The sequence below is a fragment of the Somniosus microcephalus genome, unplaced genomic scaffold (genome assembly GCF_052327205.1).
Source record: "Somniosus microcephalus isolate GS21.2 unplaced genomic scaffold, FLI_Smic_1.0 unresolved_chr9, whole genome shotgun sequence".
Lineage (NCBI taxonomy): Eukaryota > Metazoa > Chordata > Chondrichthyes > Squaliformes > Somniosidae > Somniosus > Somniosus microcephalus.
This window is the reverse complement of record NW_028225187.1, coordinates 20,430,892-20,454,080: the sequence shown is the minus strand read 5'-3', so window position 1 is coordinate 20,454,080 and position 23,189 is coordinate 20,430,892. Positions and strand designations below refer to the sequence as shown.

At 56.9% G+C, this 23,189-nt stretch overlaps 1 protein-coding gene across 1 annotated transcript in view; it reads right to left on the bottom strand.

Moving 5' to 3' along the window:
* Positions 1-20,158, bottom strand: part of LOC147084880 (calsyntenin-3-like) — a 120,821-nt gene extending 100,663 nt beyond the window's left edge. The window contains exons 1-3 of the mRNA XM_085979363.1: positions 19,962-20,158; positions 5,367-5,515; positions 469-695 (exon numbers count right to left, since the gene is read on the bottom strand). Of these exons, the coding sequence (XP_085835489.1) occupies positions 469-695; positions 5,367-5,515; positions 19,962-19,967 (382 nt within the window). The 5' untranslated portion in view covers positions 19,968-20,158. The remainder of the gene's footprint in view (positions 1-468; positions 696-5,366; positions 5,516-19,961) is intronic.
* Positions 20,159-23,189: the final 3,031 nt, after the last annotated feature.

Genomic DNA, 23,189 nt, shown 5'->3' with positions numbered 1-23,189 from the left:
TATCTTATGCCAATAAAGCAATTTGAATTGAATTGAATTGAATTGACAGAGAGAGAGAGACAGAGAGACAGAGAGAGAGAGAGAGAGAGAGACAGAGAGAGAGAGAGAGAGAGACAGAGAGAGAGAGAGACAGAGAGACAGAGAGAGAAAGATAGAAAGTGTAAACAGATAAGAAGGAGCATGACTTTCAGAAGTAGCCTCCGACATGATAAAACTGGCAAACTGGTTGAGGAAGAAGGAAACAGGAGGAAGAGGCGGGAGCGAGGTCTAACTCCGAGCAATGCCTCCGCATTCCTGAAACAACTGACCGGGAGGTCAGAGACACAAGTGTTGAACCCCGCTTATTCACTGAAGTATTCCCGGCGCTGTCGCGCTTCCTGTCCCGCCGTGACATCACTGCCTGACGCCAGGTCACTTCCTGTCCCGCCGTGACATCACTGCCTGCCGCGGCGGCGGGCGCGCTCTCACCTGCCGACTGGCTGTCCACGGGTGCCTTGGGGTCAATGTCGTGGGCGATGGAGCAGGTGATTCGCAGCTCGGGGAACAGCTCCACCCCCCGCGGGCTCTCGAAGTCGGCAGCCGGCCTGGCCAGGTGCTGCGCGCCACTCAGCGCGATCCGGGGGACGTCGGGCTGCAGCACCACCACGTAACCATCCACGGCGGGGATCGCCACGCACGCCTCCTCGCTGAAACACCTGCGTAGGGGGGGCAGGGGAGGGGGGGTGAGCAACGGAGAAAGAGAGGCAGTCAGCGCGAGAGGGGTGCGACAAAATGGCCGCCCTCGCAGGCCCCTGAACCGTCGCCCTAAAATGGCCGCTCTCGTCAATCCCTGACCGTCGCCGTAAAATGGCCGCCCTCGTCAACCCCTGAACCGTCGCTCTAAAATGGCCGCCCTCGTCGACCCTTGAACCGTCGCCCTAAAATGGCCACCCTCGTCAACCCCTGAACCGTCGCCCTAAAATGGCCGCCCTCGTCGAACCTTGAACCATCACCCTAAAATGGCCGCCCTCGTCGAACCTTGAACCATCACCCTAAAATGGCCGCCCTCATCAAACCTTGAACCATCACCCTAAAATGGCCGCCCTCATCAACCCCTGAACCGTCGCCCTAAAATGGCCGCCCTCGCCGACCCCTGATCTGTCACCCTAAAATGGCCGCCCTCGTCGACTCCTGAACCGTCGCCCTAAAAATTAGGCTTCCTTGGATTTTAATATTGGGCGCCAATTGCAAAGGCCGGATAGATTTTTATAACGTGGCCAGTTGCCTCCCGCCCCGCACCCCCCAAAACCCCACCCCAGAGCTGGGATTATGGGCTGTCTGGCGGTGGAGACTCTATCCTGCCTTTCTTAGGGGTGGGGGGCAAGCCGGCCGGGAGTGGAGTTTGAACAATTATGGGGCCTCCACCGTCCCAAAGGCGTTGATTCGCTTTGGGTGTGGAGTGGGGGGTCAGGCATCGGACGGACAGATTCCGGTGCGCCGGCCGCCCTCCCCGTCCCCCTGTTCACCGTGTCAGGGTGTTGGCGGGCTATCCGACTGGGAGGGGCATCACGGTTCAGCGTTTGCTGTCCACGGCCATTGTGCACATACAGACGCACTCATACACAAACCTTACACACTGACGCACACAGACACACACATATATACGCACATGACCTGGAATGCAGACAGGGACTTTCTTTTTGATGGGACAGTGCAGAGGGAGCTTTACTCTGTATCTAACCCGTGCTGTACCTGCCCTGGGAGTGTTTGATGGGACAGTGTAGAGGGAGCTTTGCTCTGTATCTAACCCGTGCTGTACCTGCCCTGGGAGTGTTTGATGGGACAGTGTAGAGGGAGCTTTACTCTGCATCTAACCCCGTGCTGTACCTGCCTTGGGAGTGTTTGATGGGACAGTGTAGAGGGAGCTTTACTCTGTATCTAACCCGTGCTGTACCTGCCCTGGGAGTGTTTGATGGGACAGTGTAGAGGGAGCTTTACTCTGTATCTAACCCGTGCTGTACCTGCCCTGGGAGTGTTTGATGGGACAGTGTAGAGGGAGCTTTACTCTGTATCTAACCCGTGCTGTACCTGCCCTGGGAGTGTTTGAAGGGACAGTGTAGAGGGAGCTTTACTCTGTATCTAACCCGTGCTGTACCTGCCCTGGGAGTGTTTGATGGGACAGTGTAGAGGGAGCTTTACTCTGTATCTAACCCGTGCTGTACCTGCCCTGGGAGTGTTTGATGGGACAGTGTAGAGGGAGCTTTACTCTGTATCTAACCCGTGCTGTACCTGCCCTGGGAGTGTTTGATGGGACAGTGTAGAGGGAGCTTTACTCTGTATCTAACCCGTGCTGTACCTGCCCTGGGAGTGTTTGAAGGGACAGTGTAGAGGGAGCTTTACTCTGTATCTAACCCGTGCTGTACCTGCCCTGGGAGTGTTTGATGGGACAGTGTAGAGGGAGCTTTACTCTGTATCTAACCCGTGCTGTACCTGCCTTGGGAGTGTTTGATGGGACAGTGCAGAGGGAGCTTTACTCTGTATCTAACCCGTGCTGTACCTGCCCTGGGAGTGTTTGATGGGACAGTGTAGAGGGAGCTTTACTCTGTATCTAACCCCGTGCTGTACCTGCCTTGGGAGTGCTTGATGGGACAGTGTAGAGGGAGCTTTACTCTGTATCTAACCCGTGCTGTACCTGCTCTGGGAGTGTTTGATGGGAGAGTGTAGAGGGAGCTTTACTCTGTAACTAACCCTGTGCTGTACCTGCCCTGGGAGTGTTTGATGGGACAGTGTAGAGGGAGCTTTACTCTGTATCTAATCCATGCTGTACCTGCCCTGGGAGTGTTTGATGGGTCAGTGTAGAGAGAGCTTTACTCTGTATCTAACCCCGTGCTGTACCTGCCCTGGGAGTGTTTGATGGGACAGTGTAGAGGGAGCTTTACTCTGTATCTAACCCATGCTGTACCTGCCCTGGGAGTGTTTGATGGGACAGTGTAGAGGGAGCTTTACTCTGTGTCTAACCCGTGCTGTACCTGCCCTGGGAGTGTTTGATGGGACAGTGTAGAGGGAGCTTTACTCTGTATCTAACCCGTGCTGTACCTGCCCTGGGAGTGTTTGATGGGACAGTGTAGAGGGAGCTTTACTCTGTATCTAACCCATGCTGTACCTGCCTTGGGAGTGCTTGATGGGACAGTGTAGAGGGAGCTTTACTCTGTATCTAACCCGTGCTGTACCTGCCCTGGGAGTGTTTGATGGGACAGTGTAGAGGGAGCTTTACTCTGTATCTAACCCGTGCTGTACCTGCCCTGGGAGTGTTTGAAGGGACAGTGTAGAGGGAGCTTTACTCTGTATCTAACCCGTGCTGTACCTGCCCTGGGAGTGTTTGATGGGACAGTGTAGAGGGAGCTTTACTCTGTATCTAACCCGTGCTGTACCTGCCCTGGGAGTGTTTGATGGGACAGTGTAGAGGGAGCTTTGCTCTGTATCTAACCCGTGCTGTACCTGCCCTGGGAGTGTTTGATGGGACAGTGTAGAGGGAGCTTTACTCTGTATCTAACCCCGTGCTGTACCTGCCTTGGGAGTGTTTGATGGGCCAGTGTAGAGGGAGCTTTACTCTGTATCTAACCCGTGCTGTACCTGCCCTGGGAGTGTTTGATGGGACAGTGTAGAGGGAGCTTTACTCTGTATCTAACCCGTGCTGTACCTGCCCTGGGAGTGTTTGATGGGACAGTGTAGAGGGAGCTTTACTCTGTATCTAACCCGTGCTGTACCTGCCCTGGGAGTGTTTGAAGGGACAGTGTAGAGGGAGCTTTACTCTGTATCTAACCCGTGCTGTACCTGCCCTGGGAGTGTTTGATGGGACAGTGTAGAGGGAGCTTTACTCTGTATCTAACCCGTGCTGTACCTGCCCTGGGAGTGTTTGATGGGACAGTGTAGAGGGAGCTTTACTCTGTATCTAACCCGTGCTGTACCTGCCCTGGGAGTGTTTGATGGGACAGTGTAGAGGGAGCTTTACTCTGTATCTAACCCGTGCTGTACCTGCCCTGGGAGTGTTTGAAGGGACAGTGTAGAGGGAGCTTTACTCTGTATCTAACCCGTGCTGTACCTGCCCTGGGAGTGTTTGATGGGACAGTGTAGAGGGAGCTTTACTCTGTATCTAACCCGTGCTGTACCTGCCTTGGGAGTGTTTGATGGGACAGTGCAGAGGGAGCTTTACTCTGTATCTAACCCGTGCTGTACCTGCCCTGGGAGTGTTTGATGGGACAGTGTAGAGGGAGCTTTACTCTGTATCTAACCCCGTGCTGTACCTGCCTTGGGAGTGCTTGATGGGACAGTGTAGAGGGAGCTTTACTCTGTATCTAACCCGTGCTGTACCTGCCCTGGGAGTGTTTGATGGGACAGTGTAGAGGGAGCTTTACTCTGTATCTAACCCGTGCTGTACCTGCCCTGGGAGTGTTTGAAGGGACAGTGTAGAGGGAGCTTTACTCTGTATCTAACCCGTGCTGTACCTGCCCTGGGAGTGTTTGATGGGACAGTGTAGAGGGAGCTTTACTCTGTATCTAACCCGTGCTGTACCTGCCCTGGGAGTGTTTGATGGGACAGTGTAGAGGGAGCTTTACTCTGTATCTAACCCGTGCTGTACCTGCCCTGGGAGTGTTTGATGGGAGAGTGTAGAGGGAGCTTTACTCTGTAACTAACCCTGTGCTGTACCTGCCCTGGGAGTGTTTGATGGGACAGTGTAGAGGGAGCTTTACTCTGTATCTAACCCATGCTGTACCTGCCCTGGGAGTGTTTGATGGGTCAGTGTAGAGAGAGCTTTACTCTGTATCTAACCCCGTGCTGTACCTGCCCTGGGAGTGTTTGATGGGACAGTGTAGAGGGAGCTTTACTCTGTATCTAACCCATGCTGTACCTGCCCTGGGAGTGTTTGATGGGACAGTGTAGAGGGAGCTTTACTCTGTGTCTAACCCGTGCTGTACCTGCCCTGGGAGTGTTTGATGGGACAGTGTAGAGGGAGCTTTACTCTGTATCTAACCCGTGCTGTACCTGCCCTGGGAGTGTTTGATGGGGCAGTGTAGAGGGAGCTTTACTGTGTATCTAACCCGTGCTGTACCTGCCCCGGGAGTGTTTGATGGGACAGTGTCGAGGGAGCTTTACTCTGTATCTAACCCGTGCTGTACCTGCCCTGGGAGTGTTTGATGGGACAGTGTAGAGGGAGCTTTACTCTGTATCTAACCCGTGCTGTACCTGCCCTGGGAGTGTTTGATGGGACAGTGTAGAGGGAGCTTTACTCTGTATCTAACCCGTGCTGTACCTGCCCTGGGAGTGTTTGATGGGAGAGTGTAGAGCGAGCGTTACTCTGTATCTAACCCGAGTTTGCTGGGACTTACTTAACGGTGGTGGTGAGTTTGAGGGGTCGTACCCCAGGGGTGGCAAATCGAAGCGCATTCCGATAGGTCACGTGTTCGATGGCTCGGTTGAAATTCTCGAGGTCGTCACCCTCCAGAGTTAGTTGAGTCTGGGACGGGTTAATGTGCACCTGGGTTAGAAAAGAAATCACATGGTTTAAATGCACTCATTATCTCTCTCTCTTTCTCTCTCTCTGTCGCTCTTTCTCTCTCTCTTTCTCTCTCTCTTTGTCTCTCCGTCGCTCTTTCTCTCTCTCTGTCTCTCTCTCTGCCTCTCTCTTTCTCTCTGTCACTCTTTCTCTCTGTCTCTCTCTCTGTCTCTCTGTCTCTCTCTCTCTGTCGCTCTTTCTCTCTGTCTCTCTCTCTGCCTCTCTCTTTCTCTCTGTCTCTCTCTCTCTCTGTCGCTCTTTCTCTCTGTCTCTCTCTCTCTGTCGCTCTTTCTCTCTCTGTCGCTCTTTCTCTCTCTCTGTCGCTCTTTCTCTCTGTCTCTCTCTCTGTCGCTCTTTCTCTCTCTCTCCCTCTGTCTCTCTCTCTCTCTCTCTCCCTCTGTCGCTCTCTATCTCTCTCTCTCCCTGTCTCTCTCTCCCTCTGTCGCTCTCTCTCTCTCTCTCTCTCTGTCGCTCTCTCTCTCTGTCGCTCTTTCTCTCTCTCTCTTTCTCTCTCTCTCTCTGTCGCTCTTTCTCTCTCTCTCTCTGTCGCTCTTTCTCTCTCTCTCTCGCTCTTTCTCTCTCTCTCTCTCTCTCTGTCGCTCTTTCTCTCTCTCTGTCGCTCTTTCTCTCTCTCTCTGTCGCTCTTTCTCTCTCTCTCTGTCGCTCTTTCTCTCTCTCTCTCTGTCGCTCTTTCTCTCTCTCTGTCGCCCTTTCTCTCTCTCTGTCGCTCTTTCTCTCTCTCTCTCTGTCGCTCTTTCTCTCTCTCTCTCTGTCGCTCTTTCTCTCTCTCTCTCTGTCGCTCTTTCTCTCTCTCTCTCTCTCTCTGTCTGTCTCTGTCGCTCTTTCTCTGATACCTGGGATGGCAGGAATGACGTATGAGGAGAGATTGGGGAGATTGGGCTTACACTCGCTGGAGTTTAGAAGAATGAGAGGGGGTTTCATTGAAACTTATAAAATTCTAACAGGACTGGACAGACTAGATGCAGGAAGGATGTTCCCGATGGTCGGGGAGTCCAGAACCAGGGGTCACAGTCTAAGGATAAGGGGTAAACCATGTAGGACAGAGATGAGGAGGAATTTCTTCACCCAGAGAGTGGTGAACCTGTGGAATTCTCTACCACAGAAGGCAGTTGAGGCCAATTCATTAAATATATTCAAGAAGGAGTTGGATATATTTCTTAAGGCTAAAGGGATCAAGGGATATGGGGAGAAGGCAGGGACAGGTACTGAATTTGGATGATCAGCCATGATCTCATTGAATGGCGGAGCAGGCTCGAGGGGGTGAATGGCCGACTCCTGCTCCTATCTTCTATGTTTCTGTGTTTCTTTGCCTCTCTCTCTGTCGCTCTTTCTCTCTGCCTCTCTCTGTCTCTCCAAATGTCTCTACTCTCTCTCTCTTCATCTCTCTCTCTCTCTGTTTCTCCGTCTCTCTCCATCTCTCTCACTCCGGCTTTCTCTCTCCCTCCATCTCTCTCTCTCTGTCTCTCTCAATCTCCATTTCTCCTTCTGTTCGACTGCTCACTTCCCAAACTGTGGGACTCCTCACCTCCCCAAACTGTGGGACTCCTCACCTCCCCAAACTGTGGGACTCCTCACCTCCCCAAACTGTGGGACTCCTCACCTCCCAAACTGTGGGACTCCTCACCTCCCCAAACTGTGGGATTCCTCACCCCCCCCCAAACTGTGGGACTCCTCACCTCCCAAACTGTGGGACTCCTCACCTCCCCAAACTGTGGGACTCCTCACCTCCCAAACTGTGGGACTCCTCACCTCCCCAAACTGTGGGACTCCTCACCTCCCAAACTGTGGGACTCCTCACCTCCCCAAACTGTGGGACTCCTCACCTCCCCAAACTGTGGGACTCCTCACCTCCCCAAACTGTGGGACTCCTCACCTCCCCAAACTGTGGGACTCCTCACCTCCCCAAACTGTGGGACTCCTCACCTCCCCAAACTGTGGGACTCCTCACCTCCCAAACTGTGGGACTCCTCACCTCCCCAAACTGTGGGACTCCTCACCTCCCCAAACTGTGGGACTCCTCACCTCCCCAAACTGTGGCACTCCTCACCTCCCCAAACTGTGGGACACCTCACCTCCCCAAACTGTGGGACTCCTCACCTCCCCAAACTGTGGGACTCCTCACCTCCCCAAACTGTGGGACTCCTCACCTCCCCAAACTGTGGGACTCCTCACCTCCCCAAACTGTGGGACTCCTCACCTCCCCAAACTGTGGGACTCCTCACCTCCCAAACTGTGGGACTCCTCACCTCCCCAAACTGTGGGACTCCTCACCTCCCCAAACTGTGGGACTCCTCACCTCCCCAAACTGTGGGACTCCTCACCTCCCCAAACTGTGGGACTCCTCACCTCCCCAAACTGTGGGACTCCTCACCTCCCCAAACTGTGGGGCTCCTCACCTCCCCAAACTGTGGGACTCCTCACCTCCCCAAACTGTGGGGCTCCTCACAAACCAAACAGTGGGACTCCTCACCTCTCCAAACTGTGGGACTCCTCACCTCCCCAAACTGTGGGACTCCTCACCTCCCCAAACTGTGGGACTCCTCAGCTCCCAAACTGTGGGACTCCTCACCTCCCCAAACTGTGGGACTCCTCACCTCCCAAACTGTGGGACTCCTCACCTCCCCAAACTGTGGGACTCCTCACCTCCCCAAACTGTGGGACTCCTCACCTCCCCAAACTGTGGGATTCCTCACCTCCCCAAACTGTGGGACTCCTCACCTCCCCAAACTGTGGGACTCCTCACCTCCCAAACTGTGGGACTACTCACCTCTCCAAACTGTGGCCTCCTCACCTCCCCAAACTGTGGGACTCCTCACCTCCCCAAACTGTGGGGCTCCTCACAAACCAAACTGTGGGACTCCTCACCTCCCAAACTGTGGGACTCCTCACCCTCCCAAACTGTGGGACTCCTCACCTCCCCAAACTGTGGGACTCCTCACCTCCCAAACTGTGGGACTCCTCACCTCCCCAAACTGTGGGACTCCTCACCTCCCAAACTTTGGGACTCCTCACCTCCCAAACTGTGGGACTCCTCACCTCCCCAAACTGTGGGACTCCTCACCTCCCCAATCTGTGGGACTCCTCACCTCCCAAACTGTGGGACTCCTCACCTCCCCAAACTGTGGGACTCCTCACCTCCCAAACTGTGGGACTCCTCACCTCCCCAAACTGTGGGACTCCTCACCCCCCAAACTGTGGGACTCCTCACCTCCCAAACTGTGGGACTCCTCACCTCCCCAAACTGTGGGACTCCTCACCTCCCAAACTGTGGGACTCATCACCTCCCCAAACTGTGGGTCTCCTCACCTCCCCAAACTGTGGGACTCCTCACCTCCCCAAACTGTGGGACTCCGCGCCTCCCCAAACTGTGGGACTCCTCACCTCCCCAAACTGTGGGACTCCTCACCTCCCCAAACTGTGGGACTCCTCGCCTCCCCAAACTGTGGGAATCCTCACCTCCCCAAACTGTGAGACTCCTCACCTCCCCAAACTGTGGGACTCCTGACCTCCCCAAACTGTGGGACTGCTCACCTCCCAAACTGTGGGACTCCTCACCCCCCCAAACTGTGGGACTCCTCACCTCCCCAAACTGTGGGACTCCTCACCCCCCCAAACTGTGGGACTCCTCACCCCCCCAAACTGTGGGACTCCTCACCTCCCCAAACTGTGGGACTCCTCACCTCCCCAATCTGTGGGACTCCTCAGCTCCCCAAACTGTGGGACTCCTCACCTCCCAAACTGTGGGACTCCTCACCTCCCCAAACTGAGGGACTCCTCACCTCCCCAAACTGTGGGACTCCTCACCTCCCAAACTGTGGGACTCCTCACCTCCCCAAACTGTGGGACTCCTCACCTCCCCAAACTGTGGGACTCCTCACCTCCCCAAACTGTGGGACTCCTCACCTCCCCAAACTGTGGGACTCCTCACCTCCCCAAACTGTGGGATTCCTCACCTCCCAAATGGTGGGACGCCTCACCTCCCCAAACTGTGGAACTCCTCACCTCCCCAAACTGTGGGACTCCTCACCTCCCCAAACTGTGGGACTCCTCACCTCCCCAAACTGTGGGACTCCTCACCTCCCCAAACTGTGGGACTCCTCACCTCCCCAAACTGTGGGACTCCTCACTTCCCCAAACTGTGGGACTCCTCACCTCCCCAAACTGTGGGACTCCTCACCTCCCCAAACTGTGGGACTCCTCACCTCCCAAACTGTGGGACTCCTCACCTCCCAAACTGTGGGACTCCTCACCTCCCCAAACTGTGGGACTCCTCACCTCCCCAAACTGTGGGACTCCTCGCCTCCCAAACTGTGGGACTCCTCACCTCCCAAACTGTGGGGCTCCTCACCTCCCAAACTGTGGGACTCCTCACCTCCCCAAACTGTGGGACTCCTCACCTCCCAAACTGTGGGACTCCTCACCTCCCCAAACTGTGGGATCCTCACCTCCCCAAACTGTGGGACTCCTCACCTCCCCAAACTGTGGGACTCCTCACCTCCCCAAACTGGGGGACTCCTCACCTCCCAAACTGTGGGACTCCTCACCTCCCAAACTGTGGGACTCCTCACCTCCCCAAACTGTGGGACTCCTCGCCTCCCAAACTGTGGGACTCCTCACCTCCCAAACTGTGGGGCTCCTCACCTCCCAAACTGTGGGACTCCTCACCTCCCCAAACTGTGGGACTCCCCAACTCCCAAACTGTGAGACTCCTCACCTCCCCAAACTGTGGGACTCCACACCTCCCAAACTGTGAGACTCCTCACCTCCCCAAACTGTGGGACTCCCCACCTCCCAAACTGTGGGACTCCTCACCTCCCCAAACTGTGGGATTCCTCACCTCCCAAACTGAGGGACTCCTCACCTCCCCAAACTGTGGGACCCCTCACCCCCCCCACCAAACTGTGGGACTCCTCACCTCCCCAAACTGTGGGACTCCTCACCTCCCCAAACTGTGGGACTCCTCACCTCCCCAAACTGTGGGACTCCTCACCTCCCCAAACTGTGGGACTCCTCACCTCCCAAACTGTTGGACTCCTCACCCCCGAAACTGTGGGACTCCTCACCTCCCCAAACTGTGGGACCCCTCACCCCCCCCACCAAACTGTGGGACTCCTCACCTCCCCAAACTGTGGGACTCCTCACCTCCCCAAACTGTGGGACTCCTCACCTCCCCAAACTGTGGGACTCCTCACCTCCCCAAACTGTGGGACTCCTCACCTCCCAAACTGTGGGACTCCCCACCTCCCAAACTGTGGGACTCCTCACCTCCCCAAACTGTGGGACTCCTCACCTCCCCAAACTGTGGGACTCCTCACCTCCCAAACTGTGGGACTCCTCACCTCCCCAAACTGTTGGACTCCTCACCTCCCCAAACTGTGGGACTCCTCACCTCCCAAACTGTGGGACTCCTCACCTCCCCAAACTGTGGGACTCCTCACCTCCCCAAACTGTGGGACTCCTCACCTCCCAAACTTTGGAACTCCTCACCTCCCAAACTGTGGGACTCCTCACCCCCGAAACTGTGGGACTCCTCACCTCCCCAAACTGTGGGACTCCTCACCTCCCAAACTGTGGGACTCCTCACCTCCGCAAACTGTGGGATTCCTCACCTCCCCAAACTGTGGGACTCCTCACCTCCTCAAACTGTGGGACTCCTCACCTCCCCAAACTGTGGGACTCCTCACCTCCCAAACTGTGGGACTCCTCACCTCCCCAAACTGGGGGACTCCTCACCTCCCCAAACTGTGGGACTCCTCACCTCCCCAAACTGTGGGACTCCTCACCTCCCCAAACTGTGCGATTCCTCACCTCCCCAAACTGTGGGACTCCTCACCTCCCCAAACTGTGGGACTCCTCACCTCCCCAAACTGTGGGACTCCTCACCTCCCCAAACTGTGGGACTCCTCACCTCCCCAAACTGTGGGACTCCTCACCTCCCAAACTGTGGAGCTCCTCACCTCCCCAAACTGTGGGACTCCTCACCTCCCCAAACTGTGGGACTCCTCACCTCCCAAACTGTTGGACTCCTCACCCCCGAAACTGTGGGACTCCTCACCCCCCAAACTGTGGGACTCCTCACCCCCGAAACTGTGGGGACTCCGCACCTCCCCAAACTGTGGGACCCCTCCCCTCCCCAAACTGTGGGACTCCTCACCTCCCCAAACTGTGGGACTCCTCACCTCCCCAAACTATGGGACTCCTCACCTCCCCAAACTGTGGGACTCCTCACCCCCCTCCAAACTGTGGGACTCCTCACCTCCCCAAACTGTGGGACTCCTCACCTCCCAAACTGTGGGACTCCTCACCTCCCAAACTGTGGGACTCCTCACCTCCCAAACTGTGGGACTCCTCACCTCCCAAACTGTGGGACTCCTCACCCTCCCCAAACTGTGGGACTCCTCACCTCCCCAAACTGTGGGACTCCTCACCTCCCAAACTGTGGGACTCCTCACCTGCCGAACTTGGGGACTCCTCACCTCCCAAACTGTGGGACTCCTCACCCCCAAAACTGTGGGACTCCTCACCTCCCCAAACTGTGGGGACTCCCCACCTCCCCAAACTGTGGGACTCCTCACCTCCCCAAACTGTGGGACTCCTCACCTCCCCAAACTGTGGGACTCCTCACCTCCCCAAACTGTGGGATTCCTCACCTCCCCAAACTGTGGGACTCCTCACCTCCCCAAACTGTGGGACTCCTCACCTCCCAAACTGTGGGACTCCTCACCTCCCCAAACTGTGGGACTCCTCACCTCCCCAAACTGTGGGACTCCTCACCTCCCCAAACTGTGGGACTCCTCACCTCCCCAAACTGTGGGACCCCTCACCTCCCAAACTGTGGGACTCCTCACCTCCCCAAACTGTGGGACTCCTCACCTCCCAAACTGTGGGACTCCTCACCTCCCAAACTGTGGGACTCCTCACCTCCCCAAACTGTGGGACTCCTCACCTCCCAAACTGTGGGACTCCTCACCTCCCCAAACTGTGGGACTCCTCACCTCCCAAACGGTGGGACGCCTCACCTCCCCAAACTGTGGGACTCCTCACCTCCCCAAACTGTGGGACTCCTCACCTCCCCAAACTGTGGGACTCCTCACCTCCCCAAACTGTGGGACTCCTCACCTCCCAAACTGTGGGACTCCTCACCTCCCCAAACTGTGGGGCTCCTCACCTCCCCAAACTGTGGGACTCCTCACCTCCCAAACTGTGGGACTCCTCACCTCCCAAACTGTGGGACTCCTCACCTCCCCAAACTGTGGGACTCCTCACCTCCCCAAACTGTGGGACTCCTCACCTCCCCAAACTGTGGGACTCCTCACCTCCCCAAACTGTGGGACCCCTCCCGTCCCCAAACTGTGGGACTCCTCACCTCCCCAAACTGTGGGACTCCTCACCTCCCCAAACTATGGGACTCCTCACCTCCCCAAACTGTGGGACTCCTCACCCCCCTCCAAACTGTGGGACTCCTCACCTCCCCAAACTGTGGGACTCCTCACCTCCCCAAACTGTGGGACTCCTCACCTCCCAAACTGTGGGACTGCTCACCTCCCAAACTGTGGGACTCCTCACCTCCCAAACTGTGGGACTCCTCACCCTCCCCAAACTGTGGGACTCCTCACCTCCCCAAACTGTGGGACTCCTCACCTTCCAAACTGTGGGACTCCTCACCTCCCAAACTGTGGGACTCCTCACCCCCGAAACTGTGGGACTCCTCACCTCCCCAAACTGTGGGACTCCTCACCTCCCCAAACTGTGGGACTCCTCACCTCCCCAAACTGTGGGACTCCTCACCTCCCCAAACTGTGGGACTCCTCACCTCCCCAAACTGTGGGACTCCTCACCTCCCCAAACTGTGGGACTCCTCACCTCCCCAAACTGTGGGACTCCTCACCTCCCCAAACTGTGCGATTCCTCACCTCCCCAAACTGTGGGACTCCTCACCTCCCCAAACTGTGGGACTCCTCACCTCCCCAAACTGTGGGACTCCTCACCTCCCAAACTGTGGGACTCCTCACCTCCCCAAACTGTGGGACTCCTCACCTCCCCAAACTGTGGGACTCCTCACCTCCCCAAACTGTGGGACTCCTCACCTCCCCAAACTGGGGGACTCCTCACCTCCCCAAACTGTGGGACTCCTCACCTCCCAAACTGTGGAGCTCCTCACCTCCCCAAACTGTGGGACTCCTCACCTCCCCAAACTGTGGGACTCCTCACCTCCCAAACTGTTGGACTCCTCACCCCCGAAACTGTGGGACTCCTCACCTCCCCAAACTGTGGGACCCCTCCCCTCCCCAAACTGTGGGACTCCTCACCTCCCCAAACTGTGGGACTCCTCACCTCCCCAAACTATGGGACTCCTCACCTCCCCAAACTGTGGGACTCCTCAACCCCCTCCAAACTGTGGGACTCCTCACCTCCCCAAACTGTGGGACTCCTCACCTCCCAAACTGTGGGACTCCTCACCTCCCAAACTGTGGGACTCCTCACCTCCCAAACTGTGGGACTCCTCACCCTCCCCAAACTGTGGGACTCCTCACCTCCCCAAACTGTGGGACTCCTCACCTCCCCAAACTGTGGGACTCCTCACCCCCGAAACTGTGGGACTCCTCACCTCCCCAAACTGTGGGGACTCCCCACCTCCCCAAACTGTGGGACTCCTCACCTCCCCAAACTGTGGGACTCCTCACCTCCCCAAACTGTGGGACTCCTCACCTCCCCAAACTGTGGGATTCCTCACCTCCCCAAACTGTGGGACTCCTCACCTCCCCAAACTGTGGGACTCCTCACCTCCCAAACTGTGGGACTCCTCACCTCCCCAAACTGTGGGACTCCTCACCTCCCCAAACTGTGGGACTCCTCACCTCCCCAAACTGTGGGACTCCTCACCTCCCCAAACTGTGGGACCCCTCACCTCCCAAACTGTGGGACTCCTCACCTCCCCAAACTTTGGGACTCCTCACCTCCCAAACTGTGGGACTCCTCACCTCCCAAACTGTGGGACTCCTCACCTCCCCAAACTATGGGACTCCTCACCTCCCAAACTGTGGGACTCCTCACCTCCCCAAACTGTGGGACTCCTCACGTCCCCAAACTGTGGGACTCCTCACCTCCCCAAACTGTGGGACTCCTCACCTCCCAAACGGTGGGACGCCTCACCTCCCCAAACTGTGGGACTCCTCACCTCCCCAAACTGTGGGACTCCTCACCTCCCCAAACTGTGGGACTCCTCACCTCCCCAAACTGTGGGACTCCTCACCTCCCCAAACTGTGGGACTCCTCACCTCCCCAAACTGTGGGACTCCTCACCTCCCCAAACTGTGGGACTCCTCACCTCCCCAAACTGTGGGACTCCTCACCTCCCAAACTGTGGGACTCCTCACCTCCCCAAACTGTGGGGCTCCTCACCTCCCCAAACTGTGGGACTCCTCACCTCCCAAACTGTGGGACTCCTCACCTCCCAAACTGTGGGACTCCTCACCTCCCCAAACTGTGGGACTCCTCACCTCCCCAAACTGTGGGACTCCTCACCTCCCCAAACTGTGGGACTCCTCGCCTCCCAAACTGTGGGACTCCTCACCTCCGCAAACTGTGGGACCCCTCCCCTCCCCAAACTGTGGGACTCCTCACCTCCCCAAACTGTGGGACTCCTCACCTCCCCAAACTATGGGACTCCTCACCTCCCCAAACTGTGGGACTCCTCACCCCCCTCCAAACTGTGGGACTCCTCACCTCCCCAAACTGTGGGACTCCTCACCTCCCCAAACTGTGGGACTCCTCACCTCCCAAACTGTGGGACTCCTCACCTCCCAAACTGTGGGACTCCTCACCTCCCAAACTGTGGGACTCCTCACCCTCCCCAAACTGTGGGACTCCTCACCTCCCCAAACTGTGGGACTCCTCACCTCCCAAACTGTGGGACTCCTCACCTGCCAAACTTTGGGACTCCTCACCTCCCAAACTGTGGGACTCCTCACCCCCGAACCTGTGGGACTCCTCACCTCCCCAAACTGTGGGGACTCCCCACCTCCCCAAACTGTGGGACTCCTCACCTCCCCAAACTGTGGGACTCCTCACCTCCCAAACTGTGGGACTCCTCACCTGCCGAACTTTGGGACTCCTCACCTCCCAAACTGTGGGACTCCTCACCCCCGAAACTGTGGGACTCCTCACCTCCCCAAACTGTGGGGACTCCTCACCTCCCCAAACTGTGGGACTCCTCACCTCCCCAAACTGTGGGACTCCTCACCTCCCCAAACTGTGGGACTCCTCACCTCCCCAAACTGTGCGATTCCTCACCTCCCCAAACTGTGGGACTCCTCACCTCCCCAAACTGTGGGACTCCTCACCTCCCCAAACTGTGGGACTCCTCACCTCCCCAAACTGTGGGACTCCTCACCTCCCCAAACTGTGGGACTCCTCACCTCCCAAACTGTGGAGCTCCTCACCTCCCCAAACTGTGGGACTCCTCACCTCCCCAAACTGTGGGACTCCTCACCTCCCCAAACTGTGGGACTCCTCACCTCCCCAAACTGTGGGACTCCTCACCTCCCCAAACTGTGGGACTCCTCGCCTCCCAAACTGTGGGACTCCTCACCTCCCCAAACTGTGGGACACCTCCCCTCCCCAAACTGTGGGACTCCTCACCTCCCCAAACTGTGGGACTCCTCACCTCCCCAAACTATGGGACTCCTCACCTCCCCAAACTGTGGGACTCCTCACCCCCCTCCAAACTGTGGGACTCCTCACCTCCCCAAACTGTGGGACTCCTCACCTCCCCAAACTGTGGGACTCCTCACCTCCCAAACTGTGGGACTCCTCACCTCCCAAACTGTGGGACTCCTCACCTCCCAAACTGTGGGACTCCTCACCTCCCAAACTGTGGGACTCCTCACCCTCCCCAAACTGTGGGACTCCTCACCTCCCCAAACTGTGGGACTCCTCACCTCCCAAACTGTGGGACTCCTCACCTGCCAAACTTTGGGACTCCTCACCTCCCAAACTGTGGGACTCCTCACCCCCGAACCTGTGGGACTCCTCACCTCCCCAAACTGTGGGGACTCCCCACCTCCCCAAACTGTGGGACTCCTCACCTCCCCAAACTGTGGGACTCCTCACCTCCCCAAACTGTGGGACTCCTCACCTCCCCAAACTGTGGGATTCCTCACCTCCCCAAACTGTGGGACTCCTCACCTCCCCAAACTGTGGGACTCCTCACCTCCCAAACTGTGGGACTCCTCACCTCCCCAAACTGTGGGACTCCTCACCTCCCCAAACTGTGGGACTCCTCACCTCCCCAAACTGTGGGACTCCTCACCTCCCCAAACTGTGGGACCCCTCACCTCCCAAACTGTGGGACTCCTCACCTCCCCAAACTGTGGGACTCCTCACCTCCCAAACTGTGGGACTCCTCACCTCCCAAACTGTGGGACTCCTCACCTCCCCAAACTGTGGGACTCCTCACCTCCCCAAACTGTGGGACTCCTCATGTCCCCAAACTGTGGGACTCCTCACCTCCCCAAACTGTGGGACTCCTCACCTCCCAAACTGTGGGACTCCTCGCCTCCCCAAACTGTGGGACGCCTCACCTCCCCAAACTGTGGGACTCCTCACCTCCCCAAACTGTGGGACTCCTCACCTCCCCAAACTGTGGGACTCCTCACCTCCCCAAACTGTGGGACTCCTCACCTCCCCAAACTGTGGGACTCCTCACCTCCCCAAACTCTGGGGACTCCTCACCTCCCAAACTGTTGGACTCCTCACCCCCGAAACAGTGGGACTCCTCACCTCCCCAAACTGTGGGACCACTCACCTCCCCAAACTGTGGGACTCCTCACCTCCCCAAACTGTGGGACTCCTCACCTCCCCAAACTGTGGGACTCCTCACCTCCCAAACTGTGGGACTCCTCACCTCCCAAACTGTGGGACTCCTCACCTCCCAAACTGTGGGACTCCTCACCCTCCCCAAACTGTGGGACTCCTCACCTCCCCAAACTGTGGGACTCCTCACCTCCCAAACTGTGGGACTCCTCACCTGCCGAACTTTGGGACTCCTCACCTCCCAAACTGTGGGACTCCTCACCCCCGAAACTGTGGGACTCCTCACCTCCCCAAACTGTGGGACTCCTCACCTCCCCAAACTGTGGGACTCCTCACCTCCCCAAACTGTGGGACTCCTCACCTCCCCAAACTGTGGGATTCCTCACCTCCCCAAACTGTGGGACTCCTCACCCCCCCAAACTGTGGGACTCCTCACCTCCCCAAACTGTGGGACTCCTCACCTCCCCAAACTGTGGGACTCCTCACCTCCCCAAACTGTGGGACTCCTCACCTCCCAAACTGTGGGACTCCTCACCTCCCAAACTGTGGGACTCCTCACCTCCCCCAAACTGTGGGACTCCTCACCTCCCCAAACTGTGGGACTCCTCACCTCCCCAAACTGTGGGACTCCTCACCTCCCCAAACTGTGGGACTGCTCACCTCCCCAAACTGTGGGACTCCTCACCTCCCCAAACTGTGGGACTCCTCACCTCCCCAAACTGTGGGACTCCTCACCTCCCCAAACTGTGGGACCCCTCACCTCCCAAACTGTGGGACTCCTCACCTCCCCAAACTGTGGGACTCCTCACCTCCCAAACTGTGGGACTCCTCACCTCCCAAACTGTGGGACTCCTCACCTCCCCAAACTGTGGGACTCCTCACCTCCCCAAACTGTGGGACTCCTCACCTCCCCAAACTGTGGGACTCCTCACCTCCCCAAACTGTGGGACTCCTCACCTCCCAAACTGTGGGACTCCTCACCTCCCCAAACTGTGGGACTCCTCACGTCCCCAAACTGTGGGACTCCTCACCTCCCCAAACTGTGGGACTCCTCACCTCCCCAAACTGTGGGACTCCTCACCTCCCCAAACTGTGGGACTCCACACCTCCCCAAACTGTGGGACTCCTCACCTCCCCAAACTGTGGGACTCCTCACCTCCCCAAACTGTGGGACTCCTCACCTCCCCAAACTGTGGGACTCCTCACCTCCCCAAACTGTGGGACTCCTCACCTCCCAAACTGTGGGACTCCTCACCTCCCCAAACTGTGGGACTCTTCACCTCCCCAAACTGTGGGACTCCTCACCTCCCCAAACTGTGGGACTCCTCACCTCCCCAAACTGTGGGACTCCTCACCTCCCCAAACTGTGGGAGTCCTCACCTCCCCAAACTGTGGGACTCCTCACCTCCCCAAACTGTGGGACTCCTCACCTCCCCAAACTGTGGGACTCCTCACCTCCCAAACTGTGGGACTCCTCACCTCCCCAAACTGTGGGACTCCTCTCCTCCCCAAACAGTGGGACTCCTCACCTCCCAAACTGTGGGACTCCTCACCTCCCCAAACTGTGGGACTCCTCACCTCCCCAAACTGTGGGACTCCTCACCTCCCAAACTGTGGGACTCCTCACCTCCCCAAACTGTGGGACTCCTCACCTCCCCAAACTGTGGGACTCCTCACCTCCCAAACTGTGGGACTCCTCACCTCCCCAAACTGTGGGACTCCTCACCTCCCCAAACTGCGGGACACCTCACCTCCCAAACTGTGGGACTCCTCACCTCCCCAAACTGTGGGACTCCTCAACTCCCAAACTGTGGGACTCCTCACCTCCCCAAACTTCTCTCCATGAGCTCTCCTACCTTTCAACATCGCTATGTCCATTTCTCCGTCTCTCTCCATCTCTCCCTCCGGCTCTCTCTCTCCCTCCATCTCTCTCTCTATAATGGTATGTTGGCATTCACAGTGAGAGGGTTTGAGTACAGGAACAAGGATGTCTTGCTACAGTTGTACAGGGCCTTGGTAAGACCACACCTTGAGTATTGTGTGCAGTTTTGGTCACCTTATCTGAGGAAGGATGTTCTTGCCATGGAAGGAGTTCAGCGAAGATTCACCAGGCTGATACCTGAGATGGCAGGAATGACGTATGAGGAGAGATTGGGTCGATTGGGCTTATATTCGCTGGAGTTTAGAAGAATGAGAGGGGATCTCATTGAAACTTATAAAATTCTAACAGGACTAGACAGACTAGATGCAGGAAGGATGTTCCCGATGGCCGGGGAGTCCAGAACCAGGGGTCACAGTCTAAGGATAAGGGGTAAGCCATTTAGGACAGACATGAGGAGGAATTTCTTCACCCAGAGAGTGGTGAACCTGTGGAATTCTCTACCACAGAAGGCAGTTGAGGCCAATTCATTAAATATATTCAAGAAGGAGTTGGATATATTTCTTAAGGCTAAAGGAATCAAGGGATATGGGGAGAAGGCAGGGACAGGGTACTGAATTTGGATGATCAGCCATGATCTCATTGAATGGCGGAGCAGGCTCGAGGGGCCGAATGGCCTACTCCTGCTCCTATCTGCTCTGTTTCTATGTTTACCTTCATTCCTTTCCCCAGGCTCTCGAAGTCGCTGAAGTCCAGGCCCTCCTTGCAGGCGTAGAGACACTCCAGTACTTCCCGACTCTCCAAGCTGCCGGGCCTGACCGTGAATCCCGCCAGGAAGCCCTGCAGGAAGCGATCTAGTTTCACCTCGGGCGCTGTCGGGGGGGTAAACAAGAGACGGGAAAGTTAGTGTCGCCAATTGGAGATTCCCGATCTCAGTCCACCCATTGACCGCGGAGTGATGGTGGGAGGTGGGTGAGAGCGACCCTTCGCTCGGAGCGTGAGTATCCGGGGGCTCTCTGGGAAGGGAGGGGAAAAAAAAGTCAGGAAGCGGCCGCCTTTAAATAGCGCTCCCCCAGCCCCTTCCTGACATCAAAACATTCCCCTCTGCCTGTCGTTGCTAGCGGCAGGCGGAAAGGCAGGTGGCGCCTCTCAGAATCCGTTCCGCGGCACCACCGGGGCGTTGCACGCTCGACTGATGTCACGATCTGCGGGCGCAGGAGATCGTGGTGGTAGCGTTTAGCGCCGCCGCAAAACGACTGGTCAATTTCGCGGGCGGCGCAAACATCACCGCGCCCAGGCGCTAGTTGCTCTGCGAGGGCGCTAACAGGAGGAGCAAAGCAACCGAATTTTGCCGCCTATGACTCAAATACTTGGGTGTAGGAAGAAAAATATCTCTGGTAAAAAGTATCTAGAACAGGTGAGGTAGAAAATACCAAATAGATCTCAGTCCGCCCATTGACCGCAGAGTGCTGGTGGGAGGTAGGTGATAGCGACCCTTCGCTGTGATCGTGGCATTAGTAACCGGGGTTCTCTGGGGAGGGAGGGAGGGAGGGAGGGAGAAAGGAACGGAGGGATGGGGAGAGGGATTGAAGAAGGGAGAAAGGGAGGGAGACAAAGTGAAAGGAGGGAGGGAAGGAAGGAGCGAGGGAGGGAGGGAGCGAGAGGATAAGAGGGAAGGAAGGGAGGAAAAAAAGATTTGATTTCTATAGCGCCTTTCACGACCACTGGATGTCTCAAAGCGCTTTACAGCCAATGAGGTACTTTTGGAGTGTGGTCGCTGTTGTCATCTGGGAAACTCAGCAGCCAATTTGCGCACAGCAAGCTCCCACAAACAGCAAAGTGATAATGAGCAGATAATCTGGTTCTGTGATGTGGATTGAGGGATAAATATTGGCCACAATACAGCGGGGAGATCTGTCCCCACTCTTCTTCGAAGTAGTGCCATGGGATGTTTTACGTCCGTCTGAGAGAGCAGACGGGGCCTCGGTTAACGTCTCATCCGTCAGGCGGCACCTCTGGCAGTGCAGCACTCCCTCAGTACTGGCACTGGGAGTCTCAGCCTAGCTTCATTAAATTAATTGTAAAATACTGCGGATGCTGGAAATCTGAAATAACAACAGAAAATGCTGGAAATACTCAGCAGGCCAGGCAGCATCGGTGGAGAGAGAAACAGAGTTAACGTTTCAGGTCTGGGACCCTTCATCAGAACTGGAAAAAGCTGGAGATGTAACAGATATTAATCAGGTGCAGAGACAGCGGGGGGAGTGGGGAGGGGGGTTAGGAGGGGAGGAGGGAATAGAAAGAACATATTGTACTTTTGTAAGAGGCAGGAAAGATAAAATGTTGCAAATGGGAATGGCAAAAATCATACAGCATGAAAAATGGGGGCATGGATAATTATCTGAAATTGTTGAACTCAGTGTTGAGTCCGGCAGGCTGCAAAGTGCCCAATCGAAAGATGCACTAGATTGCAAGAAGTACAAGTAAATCGCTGTTTCACCTGGAAGGGGTGTTTGGGGCCCTGGACAGTGGGAAGGGAGGAGGTAAAAGGGCAGGTGTTGCATCTCCTGCGCTTGCACAGGAAGGTGCCAGGTGAAGGAGCAGGGCTGTTGGGGGTGATTGAGGAGTGGACCAGGGTGTCGCGGAGGGAGCGGTCCCTTTGGAATGCTGAAAGGGGAGGTGAGCAGAAGATGTGTTTGGTGGTGGGATCACGTTGGAGGTGGCGGAAATGCAGGAGGATGATCCATTGAATGTGGAGGCTGGTGGGGTGAAAGGTGAGGACAAGGGGAACCCTATCGTGGTTCTGGGAGGGAGGGGCAGGGGTGAGGGCAGAAGTACGGGAGATAGAACTGACACGGTCAAGGGCCGTGTCGACCACGGCAGAGAGGAATCCTCGGTTGAGGAAAAAGGAAGACATGTCGGAAGCACTGGTATGGAAGGTGGCATCGTCAGAACAGACACGGCGGAGACGGAGAAACTGGGAGAATGGAATAGAGTCCTTACAGGAAGCGGGGTGGAAGGAAGTGTAGTCCAGGCCTGCTGAGTATTTCCAGCATTTTCTGTTGTAATGTCAGCCTAACTTCATTGCTCAAGCCCCTGTCGTGGGATGTGAACACATAACCTTCTGAATCAGGGGCGACTGTGCTCCCCACGGAGTCACAGCTGACACGGAGGGAGGGGGAGAGGGATTGAGGAAGGATTCTACACACGGGGGGTCAGTAACCGGGGGGACTGTGGGGAGGGGGGGTCAGTGACTCTACACACGGGGGGTCAGTAACCGGGGGGACTGTGGGGAGGGGGGGGGTCAGTGACTCTACACACGGGGGGTCAGTAACCGGGGGGACTGTGGGGAGGGGGGGGTCAGTGATTCTACACACGGGGGGTCAGTAACCGGGGGGACTGTGGGGAGGGGGGGTCAGTGACTCTACACACGGGGGGGTCAGTAACCGGGGGGACTGTGGGGAGGGGGGGTCAGTGACTCTACACACGGGGGGTCAGTAACCGGGGGGACTGTGGGGAGGGGGGGTCAGTGACTCTACACACGGGGGGTCAGTAACCGGGGGGACTGTGGGGAGGGGGGGGGTCAGTGACTCTACACACGGGGGGTCAGTAACCGGGGGGACTGTGGGGAGGGGGGGTCAGTGACTCTACACACGGGGGGTCAGTAACCGGGGGGACTGTGGGGAGGGGGGGTCAGTGACTCTACACACGGGGGGGTCAGTAACCGGGGGGACTGTGGGGAGGGGGGGGTCAGTGACTCTACACACGGGGGGGTCAGTAACCGGGGGGACTGTGGGGAGGGGGGGGGTCAGTGACTCTACACACGGGGGGTCAGTAACCGGGGGGGACTGTGGGGAGGGGGGGGTCAGTGACTCTACACACGGGGGGTCAGTAACCGGGGGGACTGTGGGGAGGGGGGGTCAGTGACTCTACACACGGGGG